Below are 24,901 nucleotides of genomic sequence, written 5' to 3'. Positions count from 1 at the left end.
TCAAATGAACCGTTCGCTCTTTGTGGTCTGTTCACGCCTCTAAGTCTGAACGAGCGAACAAAACTTGCGGTCGAAATTTTGAAAAATACGCCCCCTTGCCGCTCGCATCCTACGTCATGTCCGCTATTTATTAGATTAATCGAGTACATCGATCAGCGTATGAACTGCTCGCTATTCTTGTGGTAGTTTTTTCCTATCACTATATTGCGAGCAGTTCTGACTATAAAACAACCAGGTGACGTGGTCAATGACGCTGCTGTTTTAATTATGCACACCCATAAAACGCCCGTTTTGACCTTTAAGCACGCCTGCGTTCTTAATTCCACTCCCCGTTTTCAAGCTCCTTCCCCTGTGACCACCCACATACGCCTCCTCCTGTCACTCAAAGTAGCAGGCATTCGCTATATAGCGAACAAACGATTTTCTGGTTCGCGCATGCGTATTACAATCTGTACGCATGCGCAGATGAGCGAACATCGGTCAGAACGAACGAGCGGCCACTTACGAGCGGCTCTGAATCAGGCCCTTAGTACATAAACCACAAAGTTCCTGTTGGTAATTATTTGCTAGAATTGAGTTTAGAGCTGGGTACACACTAACATACATTGGCCGATCAATTGTTTGACAATGTATCTGCTGCCCGCCGGGCAGTGTGTACCCGCGATATGTCGGTGAATATCGGCGTTCACCGACATATCGCATTGGCTGTGCTGCAGACATATCTGTCCATCGACAGGTGTGCACGGGCGGTCGGCAGACCACCCTTACACACACAGCGGCAGCCGCGAGGAGGGGGACGGGACACACCCCCCGCCCACTGGGGCAGGCACAGATGATGGTTGTTGTGTGTGTACGAACAACCATCATCAGCAGATATATCTGTTTAGTGTGTACCCACCTAAAGAACTGAAGAGGCTTCTGAAGAATGAGGAAAAGTATATTTATACCTTACAGTATCAATGGCTTTTAGGGTTGCTTTACAAAAGTTCTAAATATATTTAATGAGTCATTGTTGCAACTGTGCAGAAGGTTATCAGGTGGCCTATCACCGAGCAATAAGCATGTGAATACCTTCGTTTTATTTTAAATAGGTCTGCAATGCACTTTAAATGAATGAGATAAATGAGATTAAATCCCCTTTTCTTCCTCAGATAATTGTTCAGTTTTTTTTTTTTTTAGAATTATTATCTGTGTTTGGTTTATATTTGCCAATGAGGGTAAATGGTACAAGGCCATTTCGTTTTCTGCCTATCTCAGAGATAATGTTTTGGTGACTCCTACTGCTGACCACCTACGCTCAATGTTACAAAAGTAGAACAAACTCTTCGGAGTGAAGACAAACCTGTGATAAGCGAGTGTCACAGAAATCCAGTACGATATATAAAATTGTAGTTTTTGTAAACAAGGGGAATAGTTATTATAAACAAAAACGTGCTGTTTTTGCTTTCACAATTGTAACTAATGCATTGTCAGATTACTACTTCCATATGAAGAATTTAAATAAGTATTCCTCAATGTTTTAAATTACATTTATGTGTATGATGACTAGCAAAAGCAATTGAGCTCAAAGCACCAACTCAAAGACTAGGGAAGCTACATATAGTATATCACGTGCAGACGTTCCCACCTTTGGATTAGTTTAACTTGTTTACGTTTTAACTTATTAACTTAATGCAAGCCCACTAGTAACTCCTACTATTACATTTATCTTTCTAGTCCCCTTAAGGACTTGTCAGTCATGTCTTTATAGCAAACCGTCTTATTCATATTTGTTGCCGTACGATACAAAACAAAGCTGCTCTTTTAAAACCGTTGTATCTAGTGCCGGAACCTGGCATCATAACTCAGGACAACAAAAACAAATATCTAACTTTTCTATAAAGACATGGCACAGAGGATGGTCAGTACCCCCCCTGCCCCCCACTCTACCAATGAACATAGTAGATGTTACAGGAACGCACCCACATGGCGATAGCGCAAGTAGGCAATCCTCATATTTATGGCCATTTTGGGGCAGCACAGATGGTGTAATGGTTAGCATTACTGCCACACATCACTGAGGTTGTGGGTTTGATTCCCACTATGGCCCTAACTGTGTGGAGTTTGTATATTCTCCCTGTGCTTGCGTGGGTTTCCTCCGGGTACTCCGGTTTCCTCCTACACTCCAAAAATATACTGACAGGTTAATTGGCTCCCAACAAAAATTAACCCTAGTGTGTATGTGTGTGCGCATGTGATAGGAAATATAGAGTGTAAGCTCCACTGGGGCAGGGACTGATGTGAATGGCCAAATATTCTCTCTGTAAAGCGCTGCGGAATATGTGTGTGCTATATAAATAACTGATAATAAATAAATACATTTTACCATCCTGAATTTGTAGACGAGGGGCATTCGACAAGCGGCCCTTCAGCTGCTTTGGAACTACACATTCCAGCATGCCCTGTCACAGTTTTAGCGTGCCCTAACAGCAAAACTGTGACAGAGCATGCTGGGATATGTAGTTCCACAACAGCTGGGGGCTTGCATGTTGAATACCCCTGGTGTGGCCTATTAACATCTGGAGTGACATTACATAAACCGTATTGTGGTATCAGAAACTTTCTCAGGAAGCTGCCTACAGGTTTGATTAGTTGTCTCTTGGGTAACATGGTCATTTTAGAATCTGTGCAACCTGGAGATGTTAGCAATTGTTGCTGAATTCCCTTTTTGGCATTTACTGTAGTCTAATTTTGCCTTCATTTGTGCTTACAGGAGGACAACTGTGGTGCACGACTACCAAGTCTATCGCTGAGGGCGAGGAGTTAATTGCCTTTGTTGTGGATTTTGACTCCAGGCTACAAACTGCCACTCAGATGACTCTTACAGAGGGAATGTATCCGGCTCGCTTGTTGGACTCCATACAATTACTTCCTCAACAAGCCGCGATGGCTTCGATATTGCCTACAGCCATTGTCAACAGTAGGTGTCATGCAATGTACTAGGGTCTTTTGAAATTGTGCGAACACTTTTTAAGAGCAATAATAAGACTGTAGTCATAGGAAAGAAACTTAAACTTGGTTACAAAGACAAAATGAAAAGCTAAGCAGAAGTATTTTCATAAAGAAACGTTGCATTTGTAAGCGACAAACAGATGTAGAGGAGAACACTAAGAGCAAATAGCTAAAACCTCTTAGGGGCACTGTGTATATTTGTATTTGGAGCTCTCAGCAACATAATTGACAAGAGAGAGAAAGCTGCACACGGACTTATTCTTCAGTCATATAGACATAAAAAGAAACAGTGATAGAATGTAACCAAATGAAAACTGCTGTTCTGTACTTAAAAAAAAAAGACAAAAGCAATTAAAAAAGTTGTCATGTTTAAGTGCCGATATTACGACTAATTACACATACATGTACAAACACACACATATACAGTATGTGCGTATGTAAATATATATATATATATATATATATGCCAGACAGGTAGCGGTGATAGCCTACAGCTACACCTTTAGATACAATAGTTTAGAACTTTAGAACATTAGACAGCCACAGTTCGTATAAAGTCTGATGAGTCGGATTAAAGAGTTCTTTCTCTTTAGTACACTTCCTCTTTCGGTGTTTGGATGGCAGCTTATACTTTAATTTATTGATTAGGTAGATTAGTCAGGAAAATCTAAAATGACATGCGCCTAATAATGTAATATTTAAGAGCGTAAAAATGGTAACAGTATGTATATGATATTGCTCATACCAAAAAAAAGAAAAATTAGTGAAGTCTAATGCTGGGCACACACTGACAGATATATTAGCTGATCAATTGATCAGCCAATATATCTGCTGCCCGTCGGCCAGTGTGGTGAACGTCAATATGTCGTCGTTCACCGGCATATCGCATTGGCTGTGCTGCACAGCCGACGGGCAGATGTGTTTGCAGACTGCCCATGCACACAGAGCGGCAGCCGCGGGGAGGGGCGCAGTACATGACCCCTGGCTGCCGGGACCCACAGCCAGACACAGATGATGGCTGTCAAATCCATGGAAGGCCCAGAACAGGCTCTCTAGGTCAAAGTTCTTCCCGGCACACTCCACTGTGAAGTCCAATCGGGACCCACTCCATTAGACATCCCAGACCAACTGTGAAGTTTTCATCCAAATCCATCCAGTAGAATGCCCAGAAAAGGCTCTCCGGGTCATACTTCTGCCCAGCATCTCCCGGTCAAAGTTTTGTCCAGCGACCGGGACATCAGCCCCCTAGTATGTCTTCTTCTAGATCCAATGTTACCCCTCTGTGAAGTTTTTGTCCAAATCCATTTAGTGGAAGGCTCATGACAGGCTCCCCGGGTCAAAGTTCTGTCCAGCGTACACCAACGACAGGTACGACCGGGACCCTAACCCCCTAAAACCTGGCCAGGATCCAACTGGACCACCCCGCATTGGTTTCATCCCAGTCGGTGCAATTGGTGCAGAGGTGTCCGAATGCATAAACAAACAAACAAATAGACCAATGAATTTTATATATAAGAATATATAAATATATATATAGTGATATGATCAGGGTAGGGGGTCCCTCTCCTGCGGTAGATGGACACCTCCTTACACACAGCAGCCAGGAAACTGCACTCCAGTTGTGGGTTTTTGTGCAAGCTGGTCGGCACCAGTTTTTATTGCACAACATCAATAATCAAACAAACAAAACATAAAATAAATACTAGCCCGTCTGGGCTGTAACTAGACAGTAAGTTCCCTCACTAGCATAACACTAAAATAAGTTCACGTCCATAGTACCTTCTGGTTTGTAGCAAACAGTGTCTCAGAGCAAGCTAACCTGCGGGCCTGCTCTCCCAGGTATGAGACCCTCAGCTATGACAACACCCAGCTTATCTGAGCCACTTTCAGGTGCAAGCCCTAACGAGCCTGCTACCAGGCTGAAATGCCGAACACCTGGAGTGGCCTGTGGATGGAGCCCTCCCTCTCCTTACATCCACACCCCCAGGACCCATTCCGGCTTTTCACAAAAGCCGACATTTCTAGTCTGCCTTGTCCAACAGACTTCTCCTGGGGGTTTTAAAACACATAGGACAGGAATCTGGGACAGATATAGAAGCCATTCCACACTTCTCCTGTGCTCCTATCACTATACATATATATATATATATATATATATTATAATTTATATTGTAAGACTCTAAAAAGTCTACAAACTGAAAGTTACATTGTAGCTATGTTGATCACACACTAGTGTGTTTTCTTCTGTTTTTCTGTAAGGATCCATTAAAAACTATAATTTTTTGTTTTTGTTTCTTATTTAGAAGATATATTTCCCTGCAAATCCTGTGGAATCTGGTACAGAAGTGAGCGCAACCTGCAAGCTCACCTAATGTATTACTGCAGCGGTCGGCAAAGGGAAAATTCTCAGCTTCCGGAGGACAATGAAGAGAGCTCCCCCCAGATGTCCAGTGTCTGCCCTTTCCCGCAGTGCACAAAGAGTTTCTCTAATGCCAGAGCTCTGGAAATGCACTTAAATTCCCACAGTGGTAAGTATTTATCACTCAGTTTCTTCAATGCGAATATAAAGATCTGTCAGATCAGCGGAATATTATTGAAGTTAATTGGATTTATTACTTTATTAATATAGTCATCAGACTATAAAGGCAAAATTCTATAATCAGATCAATACTTGCCTACTTTCAAGAAACACCCTAGAGGCTCAATAATGTTTGGAGAGTCCCAAGGACTATAAGAAGAGTAGGTCACCTTCCAGAATCCTGCCCACTTCTTATTTAAATGAGCAAGATGAGTGTGCCATGGTGCAATTTTCATTGACTCATGTCACCTTGGCACAGCGGGGCAAAATGATGAGAAGCACCTGGGTCCTGGACCCTGACAGTGTGTAGCTGAATGATTTCCCCTCTGGGGAATGACCGACTGGAGGTCCCCTACTGATCTTTTGGATTGATATGGGATCTACATCATTGTACTCCATACACCTAAAAGTCATGGAAATAATGCATAGGGAAAAAAGGGCATGCATGAGCAGTGGAAAAAGATACACCAGAAAGGAAGGTGAGATCATTGCCGCCATCATCGAGATGTCTGGATTAAAACTCTTGATACACCATGTGTCGGAGATCGATCCAGAAATGATGATGTATTGGACATGAAGATCAATCTTTCTCAAAGATTGGTCTTCGATGTCCGTCCATACCCGGTAGGGAGCACTTTCTAGTTGGCAAGTATGATTCAGGCTGAGGCAGGTGTTACATTTGCTTGACGACATTCTTATTTTGGACCTAAGTTACAAGACTTTTTGAAGAATTGCTATTGTGGCCTTCAGATCAGGTAGTTCAAGGCTAATGAGACCAGGGCCATAGCTAGGCCTGTGAGAGAGGGGGATCTGAAGGGAGGCGCATAGAAGTAATATTTTAGGTTAATGTGGTTGCAATGGAGGACTTGGGGGCGTCACATTTCTTTATAGTCACTGGCACTAAAATTTCTAGTTACAGCTAAAAACTTAGAGTACACATACATCTATCCTCCGTGCTCTACAGGTCGGGTTACACATAACTTATGAGCGCTGTGCGACTCAGTAGGGCCGAGCGTCTTTTCGTGCTACTTTTTCCCTTCAAATGCGTCTTACTCGCAAAGCGATGCAATTTGCATGCACACGCGGCTTCTGCTGATTAAATGATATGCTGCATGCCTATATTCTGTGTGCAGCCTCAAGTGTATCTGAATGCGAAATGCTACGTTAGTGTCAGCAGCTACTGTAACGTAGCATTTCGCATGCAGATACAGCCGCAGTCGCACACAGACTGTAGGCACGCTGTATATCAATTTTAATCAGCAGAAGCTGCTTGTGCGTCCTATTTGCGTTTTGCAAATAAGATGCACTTTAAGGGAAAACGTCACATGAAAAGACTCTTGGCACTACCGAGTCACGCCACGGCATGGCGCGACTAGAAAAGCTAGATGTATGTGGACATATCTGTAGATAATCTCTCTAAGCCCCCTTGCTGGAACCTCTTAATTATTAGCCCACCTTCATGGGCTATACTGTCATATACAGACCCTCCAACATGACCCATTCCATTAGGTACAAATTGCTCTGCTCCTGGACTTCCCTCTTAATTGATGATTGCAGACACCTGTGCTGAAACACCTGTCTCATCAATTACCTAGTTCAACACAGGTGACTGCAATCATGTATTAGGTGGGAAATCCAGGAGCAGAGTGTTTTGTACCTAATGGAATGGGTCATGTTGGAGGGTAGGCATATATAGCCACACAATTTGTTTTGTAATCAGGGGCACCGAGAGGGGATCGGGGGGGAGTGGATGCTTTTTACCCGGGCCCGGGTTTGCTGAAGGGGCCCGGATCCGTCACTCCCCACTCCTGTCAGTGGCAGCAGCACTGGGCTGCAGTGAGTAGAGAGACTGCTGCTGCCGCTGAGCGCAGCAGCAGTCTCCTCTGCATGCACCAGGGGGGAGAGCGATCGCACTGATCACGCCCCATCCCCTTGGATCTGCCCTTGGCTGAGGGGCAAAATGGCACCCCCCCTGTGGACCATGCAATAAAACTATCAAATTTTTTTGTGTGCAGGGGGCGTGGCCACATCTTCTTACATTGGGCCACGCCCCCTGTCATTACCTGGGCCCGGCCAGGCTTTCTACTGCCCTGTTTGTAATTCCCATCCATCTGGTAATTTTAATTGAGGAAGACAAAATTGATGTTATTGTCTTACTATGGTGCAGTTTTCAAGACAAGTTTAGAAGAGTAAGGGCCTGATTCAGAGCCGGACGCAATTAGCGCTCGCTCGTCCAAAAAATAGGGGTGGCTATTCAAATGAACCGTTCGCTCTTTGCGGTCTGTTCACGCCTCTAGGTCTGAACGAGCGAACAAAACTTGCGGTCGTTTTTTGGGAAACTACGCCACCTGGCCGTTCGCATCCTACGTCATGTCCGCTATTTATTAGATTAATCGAGTGCATCGACCAGGGTATGAACTGCTCGCTATTCTTGTGGTTGGTTTTTGCTACCACAATTTTGCGAGCAGCTCGGGCTATAAAATAACCCAGTGACGTGGTCAATGACGCCTGCGATCGGATCTCCACTGCCCGTTTTCAAGCACCTTCCTCTGTTACCACCCACATTCGCATCTTTCTGTCACTCAAATTTTCAGGCATTCGCTATTTTGCGAGCACATGAATTTCGACTGCACTGACTGGTTCACGCATGCGTATAACAATCCGTACGCATGCGCAGTTGGGCAAACATCGCTCGGAGCAAATGAGCGGCCGCTTACGAGCGGCTCTGAATCAGGCCCTATGTTCATGGCTACACTTAGGGATGACATTAGACCTATAGGAAGCGGAAAGAACTGTTATAGCAAATAAAAATGTCTAAAACAAATCCCATAATGAACTTTTTATTCGCATCCTGCTAAATTCTTGTTCTGAGCTCTGTACAGTTGAACTTTAGCCAGGTGGCCTTTAATGGAAAGCATCACTTATCATAATATACCCAGCCCTCATTTAGCTCCTCCCTGTTACCTGCAGCCGGGAGTTGTCGTAGTGCACAGGGCGCGTACGGCCTCATTCAGAGTTGAACGCTAATGCCGCCGATGCTGCGTCTGTGTGCGCAGCTGCTGTGCGAAGACATGCAAATGTCGCAGCCCACATGCCCCTTTGCAAATCCGAGTTTCTGCGTGCAAAGACGCAGCTTCGGTCTCAGATCATTAGATTGTCGCAGTAACCCTATGGTCGCACAGAATGGGCGCAGGAACTGAGACGCTGGAGACATATTTCTTGCGTACGGGATCGCAGATGCAGCACAGCAACGCCTGCGTTCTTTGCCGCCACTCCCCATTACCTCCCACAAATGCACAAGTACACTGCGAGTAAATAGTTGCTGCGAATTTATGCACCAAGATCCATGTGCTGTTCGACTCAGGCCCACATGCAGATTGCCGATTATCGCTCAACTGTGTAAACATCGGAATAGCGTACTACTCTAAATCAGGTCCATAATCCATACTGTTCTCTCCTCTTGAGCAGACAGAGCTGTATCAGTTCTCAGGCAGTTGTAGCACAGCCGGTGTCTCTGGCTTCAGGCAATAGGGGAATCTCTAACCCTATTTACTACATGGATTGGGAGGGGCAGGATACATTAAGGGAGGGTCTCCAAGTGGATGACTCATTTATGATATAGGGGCAAAACTATCAGTACATCAACCAATGCCGGTGATCAGGAAGTTTTATTTTCATCATTGTCATTTACTCCAGCTTCACACCTCCGAAGTAGTGAGAGTTAACCCATTGCTTTCCTGGGTCAGTTACCCTTTTTGCGCAGATGCGGGAACACAGTGGAACTGACATTTGGGGCCAAATGTAATAGGGTGAGAGTTTAGAAAATGTGAGAGTAAACTCTTTCACTTTTTAAACTCAGGCAATGTAATAGAGGGCCATATTCACTACCATACGCAACTGCGAATACACAGGCAATCTGCCGATTGTTTCGCACTACGCATCGCACCGCACGAACCGGGCATTGCGATGGGGACTGCGATTGCAGTGACTATGCAGACACATCGCAGAGTGGTTGACAGGAAGTGCCGTTTGCGGTAGGTGACGGGTAGGGGTGGTCTGCGAAACGCAGGCGTGCCAGTGCGTTTGCACGACCATTGCAGGGGCGTCCAGAGAAATTATACACTGCGATGCCATATGCAGTCTGAGGTCTCATAGCGTGCGTGGAAGTCAGCATTTTCTGAGTAAGGTCAGGGCTTGTGCAAGTGTGCGTGAGGCTCCGATAGTACTCGATTGCACCGATGGTTTGGCAGTCTTGCTAAACAGTACATATGTGTCCTAAGTAAGGTGGGCGTCCTTGTGCAGTACTGCGTCAAGATAGTGATCGCAATGTATTAGCATACTATCGCAGTTGAACTGCGCACGTAATCACAATTGCATACGCAGTTGTGTACGGTAGTGACTCAGGCCCTGAGTCCGAGAACAGGCAGACTCGCATGTTTTTCAGACTCAGAAAACTATCACGATTTAAACTCTCATCCAGATGTTTTCCCATTATGAGAATACAACACGACCAATAGTGTGAGAGATTACTGCTAAACTCTCACATTTTCTAAACTCTCACCCTATTACATTTGGCCCCTTGTGATGTTTGGTTCCACTAATCAAAAAAAGGAAAAAAAAAAGTTTAAAAATTGATCAAATTATTTCAGCAATGAATGAAATAGTTGCAAAAAGTACTGGACTTCTATAAGTAAGGATTTGTTAATACTTTTGGTCTGTTATCGCTGAGCTGATATAGCAATAACAGAACAGGTATTGGGGTGAAACACACACACAGATATAGATATATATATATGTCAAGCAAGCTAATATATTTATGCGCAGAAACTAGCATAAGTTTACCAACCTCAGAGAGCTCTAATATATTATTTTGGACTGTAAATGCCCCCAAGCAACTTTTACTAAATACATTGCTTTATTTTTCTGACTTCTTTCTGTGCTTTTCTCCAAAACCATAATAAAATCTGAGAAGAGTTTTCTGTTGTATTGTTGATGCCCTTGCGTATGACACATTCCAGCTCTGCTCTGTGCACTGGGCAACCAACGACATAATAATTGCTGATAAAAGTGGATGGCAAAGAAGATAAGTAAGATAAATCAATGTATTCAGATTAAGGATTAGAGGGCCCTGGGGTAACTATCTTGTAGAGGCCCCTATGAATAAAATTGGCAAAATTATGTACTGAGAATGTTATTAGAAAGTATAATGTGTAAATACTCCTAGCACCAACAAAATGCGTTGAACTTACTGTAGTGCCCCAGTTCACATTATACCACAGTACCCCAGCTCACGTTACACCACAGTACCCCCAGTTCTCATTATGCCACAGTGCCCCCAGTTCTCATTATGTATCACAACTGCTACCCACCTGTTGTGATCTCAAATCTTGGAACCGGCAGGCTGGAGCAGTATATTTGAAGTGTCAGGTGCCGCCAAGGACCTTCTTGTTCCTCATCCTTGCCCCTCCTACTCAGCAACTCCTGCCTATGCTGACAATATAATTTGTTGCACCCAGCACCCTTCCTCTCCACAGACCAATGCTCATTATGTGTGTGTGTGGTCCACCCCAGCCGTCCTATTGTTAACCCAGCACTGACTTTATTCAATAAAAAAGATATAGTGTATGCAAAAACTAATTAATAAAGTCATTTAAAGGTGAAAAACACTTTTAAAAATAAATATATCCGCATTCTTGTTTCAGTTGAAAAAAGTTAGTACATAGACATGTTGTTCCAAAAGCCGGAGGGGTTTGATTTATGTAATACAATATGTTTTAGGGCTTGTAGATAGATTAGCACAATTTATTTATATTTACATATTCACATCTTTTTTTGCAGGTGTTAAAGTGGAAGATTTTCTCCCTCCCGGGGCCAGTCTGAAATGTACAGTTTGTAACTACACTGCGGAATCCGTGATTAACTTCCACAAACACCTGTTCTCTCATCTTACTCAAGCTGCCTTTAGATGCAATCAGTGCCACTTTGGCTTCCAGACTCAGAGGGAACTCCTGCAGCACCAGGAGCTTCATGTTCCTGGAAGTAAACTACAACAGGAAGCTGAAACTGAGCATTCTCCCGATGCCAGCGAGGCAAATTCGCTACAGACGCCAGAGCTGCTGAATAAAAATGAACTTCTACGGAGCCAAAAGGCTGTGCAGAATAAAGATGCTAGTTCAGACAGCGAACTGGAAAAGAGTGAAAAGAAGCCACATCCCTTCCTCACCAATCAGAGGCCGGAGGCAACGAACAAAAATATGTTTTCATATACTAAAATCAAATCTGAGCCATCCAGCCCCAGGCTGGCTTCATCTCCAGTGCAACCCACGATTGGACCTTCTTTCCCAATGGGACCATTTCTGTCACAGTTCGCTTTCCCTCACGATATCACAGTGGTTCCTCAAGCCTCAGAAATCCTTGCAAAGATGTCTGAACTGGTACATAGGAGGTTACGGCATGGCAGCAATAGCTACCCACCTGTAATTTACAGCCCCCTGGTGCCAAAAGGGGCTACTTGCTTTGAGTGCAATATAACCTTCAACAACTTGGACAATTATTTGGTACATAAAAAACACTACTGCAGCAGCCGGTGGCAGCATATAACCAAGTTGACTGACTTCCCCGGTGTTACTGAGAAAGTTCCGGAAGCGGTAAGTCCAACCCATGCTCCGAATTCTGTAAACCTCCTCAACGCTCCCCTTCATTCTTCCGAAACCGACAACCAGCTCCTACAGACACCCTGCGTAAACTCAGGCACTGTTCTAGATTTGTTAGGATCAAATATGAAGTCAAGGGACAAAGAGTTTGCCTCTGAAGTAAAAAAGTTGGCAAACGCCAGCGCCAACGATGAAAAAATGAACGGAAAGCCCAACGAGATAAAAAACGCCACCCCACCTCAGGTGGATGGAGACAATAGTGACCCGAACAAAACTACTTGCGAAGCCTGTAATATCACATTTAGTAGGCACGAAACATTCATGGTACATAAACAGTACTATTGCGCTACCCGCCATGACCCCCCATTAAAAAGATCTGCATCAAACAAAGTGCCTGCCATGCAGAGAACTATGCGGACGAGGAAAAGAAGAAAGATGTATGAGATGTGTCTGCCTGAACACGATCAGAGGCCTCAACTCGTTCAACAGCATTTTCTCCAAGTAGCTAATCTTGGCAACCCGTGCACATCTGGTCAAGATTCAGCAGAGGGGCTCGGGGACTGTTATCACCCCAGGTGCGATATCTTTCCAGGAGTTGTTCCAAAGCATTTGGAAACATCACTTTCAATTAGTAAATGTGTTCCTGTGGTGAAATGTGAAACTTCACACTCAACCATTTCCTCCCTGGAGATGGACGCGCCTATAGACCTCAGTAAAAAATGTTTAACACCATCTGATAGAGTATCCACGTCCCCGAAAAGGCTTCTGGACTATCACGAATGCACAGTATGTAAAATTGGCTTTAATAAAGTTGAAAACTACCTTGCTCATAAGCAAAACTTCTGTCCTATCACAGCGAACCAACGTAATGACATAGGGAACCTAGAGGGTAAAGTGTTCCCCAATCCAGAAAGTGAAAGGAGCAGCCCTGAAGCCAACTTCGAAAGGAAGGCCATCAAGTGTGAGAAGGGCAGATCCTCGAAACAGTCTTCACCGAACGGCAACTTGTTCTCTTCGCACTTAGCGACTCTTCAAGGTCTTAAAGTCTTTAGTGAGGCAGCCCAGCTTATCGCAACGAAAGAGGAAAACAAAAATACATTTTTTCCACAATGCCTTTACCCAGGAGCAATTAAAAAGGCGAAAGGAGCCGATCAGCTTTCTCCTTATTATGGCATCAAGCCAAGTGATTATATTTCTGGGTCTCTTGTAATGCACAATGCGGATTTAGATCAAAGCACAAATGTAGGAAGCGAGTCTCCCAAAAGCCAGATACCTTCAAACGGATGCTCAGTGCTGAAAAAAGAGTCACTCCCGCTATTGCCAAAAAATAGGGGCATGGTAATAGTTAACGGCGGACTTAAGCAGGAGGAGCGGCCTGCAGTCATTTCCCAGCAAGAAAACATTTCCCAGAATCCTCCTCAAGAAGACGGATGCAAATCCCCCTCCTGGGTTTCTGACAACCCTTTGACAGCCAACGAAAATGTTTCTCCGGCAACCCCGGCTGCAGAGGATCAGGCGTCCAGCGTTACAAAGAGCCTAAACGGGTCCGGCACGGCTGCGGCTAGCGGCAAATATTGTCGCCTGTGCGATATTCAGTTTAACAATCTATCAAACTTTATTACTCACAAAAAGTTTTACTGTTTGTCACATGCAGCCGAGCATGTCAAATGAACAATCATGCGTGGAGATTTTGGTAAAATATGTAATATACTGTCTTTGTTTCCTGCAGTCAGAGTAAAACAAACAAACGAAAAAAAAAAAAACAATGCTGCTTTATTGACACCTGGACAATCAGGACACCTATTCATTTAAAATGACTTGAAGATTTGAGCTGTAGTTCCATAACAGTTATGCGTAAAAGTGTATTATTGGTGCCATTTTTTTCCTATTATTTATTTTACCAGCAGTGTTTAAACATTTGTGCCCAGCACTGACTACTGTGCGGGAGCCATCTAAGTGGGAAAATGTTCCCAACCAGCACAGCAGTCACTGTTGGACCCAACTGTAACTGTGGTTATGTTAATTTTTTATTTAAAGAACTTTATATTAAAGTCATTTGTAATGTTATTGTATAGTTATTGTGTAGCACATATGGTTTGCACCTGTATAGTAGATTTTAAATAATATAGACACTACATTACAGAACAAAAGGACATATTAGGAATAGCTTCAGAAGCACTTGTGTATACTGACATTTTTTTTTATTTCTTCTGCGCTGTTGCAGAACGAGTAGATGTCTCTGCTGAAATATAACTTAAACAGTTTTAACCCAAAATGAAGACAAGTTTATATAATAACGTTGTGCACATGCAGTACATCATTGCAGGGTTTGAAAGTCAACATTCAAAATCTTGACACCAGAATGTCGACATGTTCTGAATGTCGACAGTGAGAATGTCGGCATGGGCTTTAGATTGACAACCAATATTTCGATATTCAAAAATGCCATCATAATGTTGATATTTTGCATGTCGACACCAGAATGTCGGCATACAGTTTTTTGCTTATTTTAGCCTAACCCTAAAAATAAAACATTCTGGTTTTGACGTGTTAAATGTCAACATTATGAACATGTTTGACATTTTAACCATGTCTGCGTTATTGGTTGTCAACCTCAAGTCCATAACGACATTCAGACTGTCGACATTGTGACATCACAAATATACTGCAGACGTAGCATATCTTTGCATGTGCTTACCTGAGTAAAGGTAGCACTTGACCAGATGCTATTTGTACCATATTATTAAATAAATCTTTGTTCAAATATTTTAGATGCTGGCATTCTGCATTACTGGGGCAGTATACCTCCATTCCCTCATTTTCATAAGTTGATTTTAACAGTGATCAGTCAGGAAAACATAGAAAAGTGAGAGAATTTTAGAACCATTGACGACAAGATAACTTTGGTGGTGATACATGTAACAGCCAATCATATTTTGCCTTCTGTAAAACTGCCATAGTTGCCTGCTCTCCCAGAATGTCCAAGAAACTCACAAAGTTTGATGGACTCTACCAGACTGCTGAGAGAGTAGACTAGCCTCCTGGATCTGCCAACTGCCACAGAAAATTGGGCGGTCCGTGGGCTTGATAATGCAAGTCATAGTGAATCGAAATCATCGTTGCATCACCCCTTGCTGTACAATTATGTCATTTGCAGTGGGAGGAGGGCCCATGATGATGCCATTAACGCATTTCACCATGGCCCATACATTTTCTACCTTGGCATTCCCCTCCGACATCACCCTGAAAGGGGTGGTGGTGGTGGTTGGGGGGTGGGGGTGGGGTTGCTAGTAAAAAGTCAACAAATGTAAGAACTACTACATGTACCTCACGCATTTCACACTTGTGGCCAATCACTATCAAAATCAGTAATTGGCATTTAAAGGTGGTAGGCGTAGAGATTAGTTCTTTAAGGCCCAATAAATCAGATGCCTCTTACATCACAGCTATACTTTAGCAGATACAATAATTTAGGTATTAGGCTTTGCATTTGTAGGTAGCGGTCTGTTCCTGTTTACTTTTTCAACCCGAAAAAACTGTATGTTAAATGAAGATGGAAATTTTTTTTTGTATAGTAATTGTAATTTCTTTTGCTGATGCATCTTTGTCTGAATTTTTTTCAAAAAAATCTTTGCTGTTAAATGCAATACTTTATATTGAATGAACAAATATTACCAGAAGCAGTATTGTAAGTTATAATCTGAGATCAGCCAGTTTTATCTTTTAAGACATACAGTTAAAATCTTAACCCTAAACATGATGCTGCAAATATGAATCTAATTCATATGTATTATATATTTACAGTACCTATAAGTGTAACAATACTGCGACTGGTGAACACAGAGATAACGTTCTACTTCTGATAGAAATAATTTCTCAACAAATGTTGTTACTATGCATGTATATGGATGGAATAAAATTCCAGATCATTGGAGAAGTCTCAGGCTATTTTTATTATATACAGTAACGCGTTTCGCAAATAAAACATTGAAACATTAAAGGAGTTATGGTAATAGAATCATGTAGTTTGCAATACAAAAGTTGTAAGCAAAGGAAAGCTACACCCAGGGACTTATTAAGGGTTCTGAACACCCTAGGCTAATACACACGTAGTGCTCCCTGCAATGCAGCTAAACACAGAGCATAGTATGTATAAATGCTCAGGAAATCACCATACTGCACATGTATAAGTAATGTAGGTTATATAATTGACATGTGTGTCCTTACAATCTAACGCTGGTTTTGGAGTGTAAAAGTGACTTAGACTTCTGGGAAGTACAAGGAAGACTCTAAAGCTCTTTGGGCTATCCAGATGTCAGTGTAGCACAATTATTTTAGAAGCAAGTTAAATTGTCACATAGGCACAGCCACCTGGTAGTCACCTTAAAAACTTTCCTTGGCACCGCCTCAGGATGGATAAATGACTAACAAGCTTTTTTTAAATATAGCTGTGCCGCCATCGCCGCCAGCATGGAATAAATTAGATCTTCCTTTTTTTCCCCAGCTGCCAACTGCATGGTACCTTCAAATCCTAGCACCCTAGGCTGCAGCCTCATAAGCCTAATGGCTAATCAGGCACTGGTTATACCAATTATTTTCTTATCATTTAACACAGTAGTTTGGAGATTAGGCAACTATTTTAAACAAATGTTTGAAAGATGAAACTTTTTTCCGTTAGCAATTTATTTTCTAGATTATGGGCCTGATTCAGAGCCACTCGTAAGCGGCCTCTCGTTCGCTCCGAGAGATGTTTGCCCAACTGCGCATGCGTACGGATCGTTATACGCATTTGCAAACCAGTCAGTGCGGCCGAGATTCATGTGCTCGCAAAATAGCGAATGCCTGATAATTTGAGTGACAGAAAGAGGCGTATGTGAGTGTTAACAGGGGAAGGTGCTTGAAAACGGGGAGTGGAGATCCGATCGCAGGCGTGCTTAAAGGTCAAAACGGGCGTTTTATGGGTGTGCATAATTAAAACAGCAGCGTCACTGACCACGTCACTGGGTTATTTAATAGCCAGAACTGCTCGCAAAATTGTGGTAGCAAAAACCAACCCGAAGAATAGCGAGCAGTTCATACCCTTGTCGATGTACTCGATTAATCTAATAAATAGCGGACATGACGTAGGATGCGAGCGGCCAGGGGGCGTAGTTTCCCAAAAAACGACCGCAAGTTTTGTTCGCTCGTTCAGACCTAGAGGCGTGAACAGACCGCAAACAGCGAATGGTTCATTTGAATAGCCACCCCTATTTTCTTGACGAGCGAGCGCAAATAGCGTCCGGCTCTGAATCAGGCCCTATGCTTGGCCATGTTTTTAACATTTTAATTATTAATTGACGACTAAAGGCACTTAAACCTCATTAGCTCTCTGTTCCAATCCTCAACAAATAGAAGCATGGTACCCCAAATATGACATTCAAGAGAGGTTTGATATAACATTCTTAGGGGATGAAGAAGAAGCAGAACACAATGACTAGAAGGGGGAGAGTTCTCTCTTGGATGGTAATAAGTGACCTAGACCAGAGAATAAGCATCTGACATGTAAGTACACTGTTCAGATGGAGAAAGGGAGAGTTTTCACTGCATCTCCTGAAAGGAGCATAAACACTCCATGCCTACAAGCTGGCCTACAGAAAGTGGTCCAAGCCTCCAGAGCTCTAAGTCGATCCTAGTGGTGGCGAGTCTTTATTATTATTATTATAATAATTATTATTAATGAAGGTTGTGAAGGGGGAAAGTTTTGAGGAAATGTTCTTGCAAGAGTAAAGCTGTCTCCAACAATATTGAGTGGGTCCTATTACAGGGTGTGGTATTTTGGGGAGTTTTTGGAGCCATGGCAAAATTTACGCTGGTGTTTGAGTAAAGTAGATAGGTAAATAGGTAAATGTAATCTCCCTTGGGATGTGTCTATGGACCACATTGTGTTTGTACCATGGTCATTAACCTTCAACTGCCTATTCCCAAACTGTTAAATCCACCCACAGGGACTGCCTAGTCCAGCAGCAGTGGTAGTGACTTACCATTGGAAGCACTCCCTGTTGATCACAGCCAGACAAGCTGTCCCAGGGGGAGGTGTTTTCTCCCCCTGGGACTGCCAGTCCGGACTGCAATAGCAGAGAGAGGGCTTCCCATGGGAAGCCACTCCCCTGCTATAACGGCAGCCCTATCTGGCTCATGCAGCCCCTAAAAGCCAGCCTGTCTGCTAGCCTAGCAGCAGCTCCAGGATTAAGCCACGCCCTTTCACTTAGGCCATGCCTCACGGCCGCCCGACTTAAGCCCCGCCTCCCGGTGACATCAGATGTCAATCATAAGGATGGCAAAGGAGGATGTGCACTGCAGACCCCCCGGCCAGACAGGGAATGTGGTTAGTACGAATCCCTGACGTATGTCAATAGATATAATAGATATATTTAGTGGGTCTGATAGGCTACCATTAATTCAGATACTAGCACAATGTGCCAATATACTCAGCAAATAGACATTAAAAGAGTCTGAACCTAACTATTATCACTTATTTATAGGGTACCACAAGATGCCTATGTTGACATGCAGTATTAAGCAAACTATATATAAATACATAGGGTAACTATAATACAACCAAAGGCAAGTAGAATGGGGTAGGGGAAGTAGAGGATAGGGTGATTCACTATGGCTATTTAGAGCAGCAATGGTGGGTTTATAGGGGGACTGTTGATAATATGTATGTGCAATTGGTGGTAGAATTCCGAGTATAATAACAACACCAGGGGAGTCCAGATACACTGGGCATCCCAAGTACTGAACCAGGTATGAGGTTTATTGAAATGTAGTAGAAGTTGTTTGTACAGCTGTACTCACAGTTATCCAATTGGTAATCTGGTTGGAGCAGAACTTGAATGAAACATACAGAGCACCATGATGTATGAAGGTAGAGGTGCAGGTTATTAAGAAATACTGTATATGCAGGGTAATGCAGGTCATATGCAGGATTACTCAGCAGGGCTTCTGAAGCTATATGAAACTTGTCCGTGTTACACTGTGGTGCTCATACACATTGACAAGATAGCGCTGCACATGCGTAGAAGACCTAACAGCTGCCATTTTGGTAAAGAAGATATATAAGGAGCATTCACGGAGACAGCGCACTCTATAGTTCAACACCCCACTCGCTGCAAGCTTATCCATGTTCCATAAATATATTTTATACATTTGTTGCAGCAACCTGTAAAAAGTTTGCGGGTTAGACAAGCAAGAACACATCAACATTTCAAGTACAAGACATCCTCATCCTCAGGGTGTTCAGCAGGAGCACTGCCCAGATCAGTGTGATCTGTGCAGTGCTTCTGTGTTATAGGTGTAATAAATAGAGATGAGCGGTTCGGATTCTGTGGAATCCCAACTGCTCCAGACATTGGGGATCCGAGCCCACACAAACCCTGTTCGGGTGTTCCCCGCCTGACTCGGATCCCCGTTCGAGGCCGAGCCGCAGCCTCCTGATGTCGGATTCTCGCGAGAGAATCTGACGTCAGGGCCCCACTATTGTAGGGCAGAACGCAGTGATAGCGGTCTGCCCTACACAGAAACAAACACACAGCCGCCAGCGGCAGCTGTGTGTTTGTTATAGCAGCCAATGAGAGTCACACAGACTCTCATTGGTTGCTGCACGGAGGGAGCCGGCTGGAGCTCACTCATGAGCTCTGTTTTCTGGCTCCCTCCTCAGCGGGTGACAGAGCAGAGCGGATGGTGGCAGAAGCAGGGATACAGGTATTTTTTTTTTCTTTTTTTCTTTGTGTGTATGTGTAAGGGGGCGCTACTGGGGGCATACTACTGGGGGCACCACTGCTAATGGGGGCATGCTAACGGGGGCACACTACTGGGGGCACTGCTGGGGGCATTACTAATTGGGGCACTACTACTGGGGGCAGTACTACTTGGGGCACTGCTAATGGGGGCACTGCTAATGGGCATACTACTGGGGGCACTACTAATGGGGGCACTGCTACTGGGGGGCATACTAATGGGGGTATACTACTGGGGGCACTGCTAATGGGGGCATACTACTGGTGGCACTGCTAATGGGGGCATACTACTTGGGGCACTGCTAATGGGGGCATACTAGGGGCACTACTAATTGGGGAATACTACTGGAGGGGCATACTACTAATGGGGGCACTGCTACTGGGGGGCATACTACTGGGGGCACTGCTATTGGGGGTATACTACTGGGGGCACTACTACTGGGGTATACTACTGGGGGGGGCACTGCATAGGGGGCCCTACTACTACTGGGGTATACTACTGGGGGCACTGCATTGGGGGCACCACTACTGGGGGCATTCTGTAAGGGACACCACTGCTGGGGGCATTGTGTAAGGGACACTACTGCTGTGGACATTGTATAAGTGGCACTACTACTGTGGGCATTTTATAAGGGGCATTACTACTGTGGGCTTTGTGCATAAGGGTCACTACTGTGGGCATTGTGTAAAAGGGGCACTACTGTGGGCATTGTGTAAAAGGGGCACTACTGTGGGCATTGTGTAAAAGGGGCACTACTGTGTGTCGTAACATAAATAATAGACACTACTTTATGGTGTAATGTGAATCAGGGACACTATGTGCAGTGTAATGTGAATAAGATTGTGCACTGTGACTCCTAGGGCCGTAGCCCACTTTGTACACAAGTACTGTGACTCTGCTGCCCGTACCCCACTGGGTGGATGCACTACTTTTCATTTCTGCCACTGCTGTGTGGCAATGTTTAATAGATTTGACTGTGCCGCTGCGCCGCTGCTTTGTCGCTTAGTAACCAGTCAGCTCACTGCAACCTTTGGCCAATAATGGTGAAAACATTATTATAAGCTGTGAGGTGTTCTAAATTGACTGGAAATTAATGTTATCGAGGTTAATAATACTCTAGGAAGAAAAAAAAACAATTTATGTGATTTTAGCTTTTTTTGTAAATTTTTATAAAAAATCCAAATCCAAAACCAGTCACCTCAGTTTGGCAAATCCAAATCCGGACGAAGAATTAGAAAGAAAACCAAAGCCGGCAAAAATGGTTCAGCGCACATCCTGAGTAATAAAGGGTTCAAATTCAAGAAACAAATTAAGTTGGGTCCCCACCCCAAAGCATAACCAAGCCCTGGACCTCTGAGCCCATTGTTGTACAGGAAATTGGTTCCCCATATTCTTCCATAACCAGGCTGAACCAGCCAAGGTGGTAATGCCACAGCAGGCAGACACATAATGTGGGGTCTAACTACCACACTATTCACCAGCCCCAAACTGGTCAGCCCAGGGCTGTCAATCCTTTGAAAGTGGGGTTCTCAAAAATAAAATGGGGTCCCCCTCCCAGCATTGTTATTGTGCTTGTTCATCCCTTTGCCTCTATGCCACCTGGTTGTTTTACCTGGTTACATAAACCTGAATCCTGGTTAAGCTGTACCACATGTGGCCTAATCGCCACCAGCACCGTTGCTGTGCAACTCATTTAACATCCTGTACACTCAGGGCCAAGTGTACTTCCCGCGTACTGTCTGTGGTCATACATATATTTACATCATGCCATCTATCAAGTTACGGACCCCAGTGTCCTTCCCTGGTCACTCTGCCAGTAGGTCACATCCCCAGACGCACTCTGCTATAATTGTCTAATAATTTTTGATAGAGTGAGGTGGTCTAGGATGATTATAGACAAGATGTTTGAGTAAGCACTGGGAAATCCAGGAGGCAGACCAGGGAAGGGAAAGACTAAAAGGAGAGGAAGTGACGGTTGGATAGAAAAAAGAGTTGGTGATGTCACAGCATTTGGAAAAGATGAGATGAGATAAAGAGAGTGACTACTGGGTTAAGAGAGGGAAGAAGTCCATTAGGTCACCAGGCCGTGTGGTGTGGGAGAATGAGAGACCCTCATAAGAGCCAGGCTTCAGTGAGAGCAAGCAGGTTACTGAGATAAAGTGGTCATGGATCGGGACTGAGATACCCAGAACTCAGTGGCCTTTCCTTCCGACACAAATTCTTCTATATTCCTGATAAATAGTAAGAGGCACACTTCAACTCAGAAACAATCACCATTGGACGCTATGTATGAGAACTAAACTTTTTTTTCACAACACTTCTATTTTGCAGGATTATTAAAGTTGTTTTAAAAGTCTCAGGAAACACTTTCAATTACAATAGCATACAATTCATGGAACATCACATTTGTTAATAACTCTACATGTAACACTTTAATAATATTTTATCATTCCAAAGTTTGTAAATATATAAATTCAATCACATGTATTATTGTGATGCATTATTGGGGCCCCATAAATAAATATTACTCAGTTCAGCTGAATTGGTCATGCTGGTGTCTTTGGGGGTTAATCCAGAGTCATACAATTGCGCATCAAAGTTTAGGAACTTGCTAACTTTCTCTATTTGAGTAGTTAATTTTTCTTTCTCCTGAAAGCTCTGCCTCACTGAAATCTACCTGAGTCTTTCACGCCCCCATAGATGCTGAGGCTATGCTGTACTTTATTGTGCTGCAGTGTACTGGCTGAGACTGAGGACAGATGCTGTCAATGTTTAGCAGGCTGGCTGAGCCTATACCGGTGGTGTGCCTACTCCTCTTTATTAGCTCTTATTAACATCACAGTCTATGCTGGTGGTAAGATGGCTGACTGCCTAATAGCTCACTCCTGTATGCTGCTATACTAGTCCTTAAATGTGCAATAAGATGTCTGTAGGGTTTTGTGGTAAACGCTTGGGCTCTTACTGTTTAGTGATGCAGGAGGGTGTAGTTAGTTACCTAGGGCCTACATTTGGGTGTTTGCTTTGCCCCCTGAGCTGGCAGATCCTTCCCAATGATCTGGTGTTTCTCCCTCTGGCAGCCGATTGCTGTATGTAGGAAGACGTGCTCCTGCAATGTATTGCTCACCAGCGTCTGTACTGAAGAAGGGAGCAGCTCTCTGCCCGCCTCCACTGGGAGCGAAGAAGTTGCTTGCTTGGCCAGAAGATGTCACTGAGACCAGCTTCGCCTGGGACCCGCTGCTGCCAAACGACACCGCTGTCTGAGAGCCGCTCTGCCAATCTCCGTTCACTCTAATAGCCTCGGTCTCACCATGCTGATCTGAGGTCACCGGGAACACCTCTCTGTCTCAGGATAGTGTGCTGCGTCTCACTGCTCTCCTCACTCTCTCCTCAGTTAGCATACAATTACGGTGTCTGTGGCAGTTCAACTGTCTCTGCTGCATTTGCCGGCTCCTGCCCACCAGGCCCATGCGTAGCATGCCAGGCATCTAGAAATTTCTGGCACTTCAAACTGCATCCTATAAAGAGTCTTATGGTGCTGGCCACTGAAGTGGGGAAACAATCAATTGTCCATTACTACAAAACAATTAGCATAAGTGCAGAGTCCAACATTTTACATTAAATGCAAACAGTCCCCTTTCATACAATAAATGAATGCTCACATACAGTAGCTGCTTATTACATAGTGTGGGCAGCTGAAGACTACCCAACAAACAGGATCAGTATGGAATACCGCTGGACGCAGTGAAGATCCCGACAGCTGTTATGGTAAGTACTAACGTAACCCCTCCCTAACCCTCCTTTAAGGGTGCCTAACCCTAACCTCACCCCCAAGTGGCTAACCCTAACCCTCCCTGTAAGTGCCTAAACTTAACCCCCCCACTTCCCCGCAGCCTAAACCTAAAGCTGGCTACACATCTAAAGATTATCTGTCCAACCAGCCAACTAGTTGATTGGTTGGAATGAAAATCGGGTATGAAAGCAAATGACAATCAGCAATTTGCTCCCAAACGCTGGAAAATGGACAAAAACTGTTGTTTGAACAAATTGTTTAGATCAAACATTTAACAAACTTGTCTGACGACCATTTTCATCTGTTTTCTGGCATTTAGGAGCAAGTTGCTGATCATCACTTACTCCCATACCTTACCAGATTTTAATTCCAACCAATCAACTAGTTGGCTGGTTGGACAGATAATCTTTAGATGTGTGGCCATCTTAAGTCTCCCGGGGGGGGTTCGTTAACTCCAACCTCCCCCCGGGGGTGCCTAACCCTAACCCCCACCCTTCCCCTAGCCTAACCCTCCCAGGGGGGTGCCTATCCTTAAGCCCCCCCGGGAGCCCCTAAGCTAGCCCTCACCCCCGCAGCTGTCTGCGACTGCCGGCTTCGGTATGCCAGGCGTCGGGCTCCCGGTGTAGGTTAAATGAAAGGCGTCAGGATTTCGACGCCTGTCATTAGACCCCTGCCGGGATTAGACAGTTGGGAAGCCGATGGTCGGCATTTCGACCGTCGGCTTCCTGACTGCATCCCCAACAAACTGGTGGGGTACCACAGGGACCAGTTTGTTACAGACAGACCTGACATTTCAGTGGGTACATGAGAAAGGGAGGGATTGAAGAGGGAGGATGCAGATGTGGCTGGAAAGATCGATGGTATGTGGTGGGGTTTTAGTAGGGAGAGCAAGAGGGAAGAGTTTGGCGATGGGACATGTGAAGGGTGCAGAGGGGAAGTTGAGGGCAATCTAGGATAGGAACATGAGTAAAGTGAGAAAGGGTGTGAGGGAAGAAGAGTGATAACAGAGAGGGAGCCAGGGAATGATAGCGAGGGTTTGGGGTGGTTTTAGCTAGAGATTAAGAGAGGCTGAGGCAGGTAAAAGTGCAGGTTATAATCTCTTAGCTGGGT

General features: G+C 44.3%; 1 protein-coding gene across 1 annotated transcript in view; it reads left to right on the top strand.

Annotated features, from left to right (window-relative positions):
• ZFPM2 (zinc finger protein, FOG family member 2) overlaps nucleotides 1–15,460 on the top strand; it is a 456,010-nt gene extending 440,550 nt beyond the window's left edge. The window contains exons 6-8 of the mRNA XM_088442586.1: nucleotides 2,753–2,959; nucleotides 5,295–5,519; nucleotides 11,408–15,460. Of these exons, the coding sequence (XP_088298712.1) occupies nucleotides 2,753–2,959; nucleotides 5,295–5,519; nucleotides 11,408–13,893 (2,918 nt within the window). The 3' untranslated portion in view covers nucleotides 13,894–15,460. The remainder of the gene's footprint in view (nucleotides 1–2,752; nucleotides 2,960–5,294; nucleotides 5,520–11,407) is intronic.
• Nucleotides 15,461–24,901: the final 9,441 nt, after the last annotated feature.

Source organism: Taudactylus pleione, unplaced genomic scaffold (assembly GCF_031769625.1).
Source record: "Taudactylus pleione unplaced genomic scaffold, aTauple2 ptg000314l, whole genome shotgun sequence".
NCBI classification, from domain to species: domain Eukaryota; kingdom Metazoa; phylum Chordata; class Amphibia; order Anura; family Myobatrachidae; genus Taudactylus; species Taudactylus pleione.
This window is presented reverse-complemented; position numbering and strand designations above follow the sequence as displayed.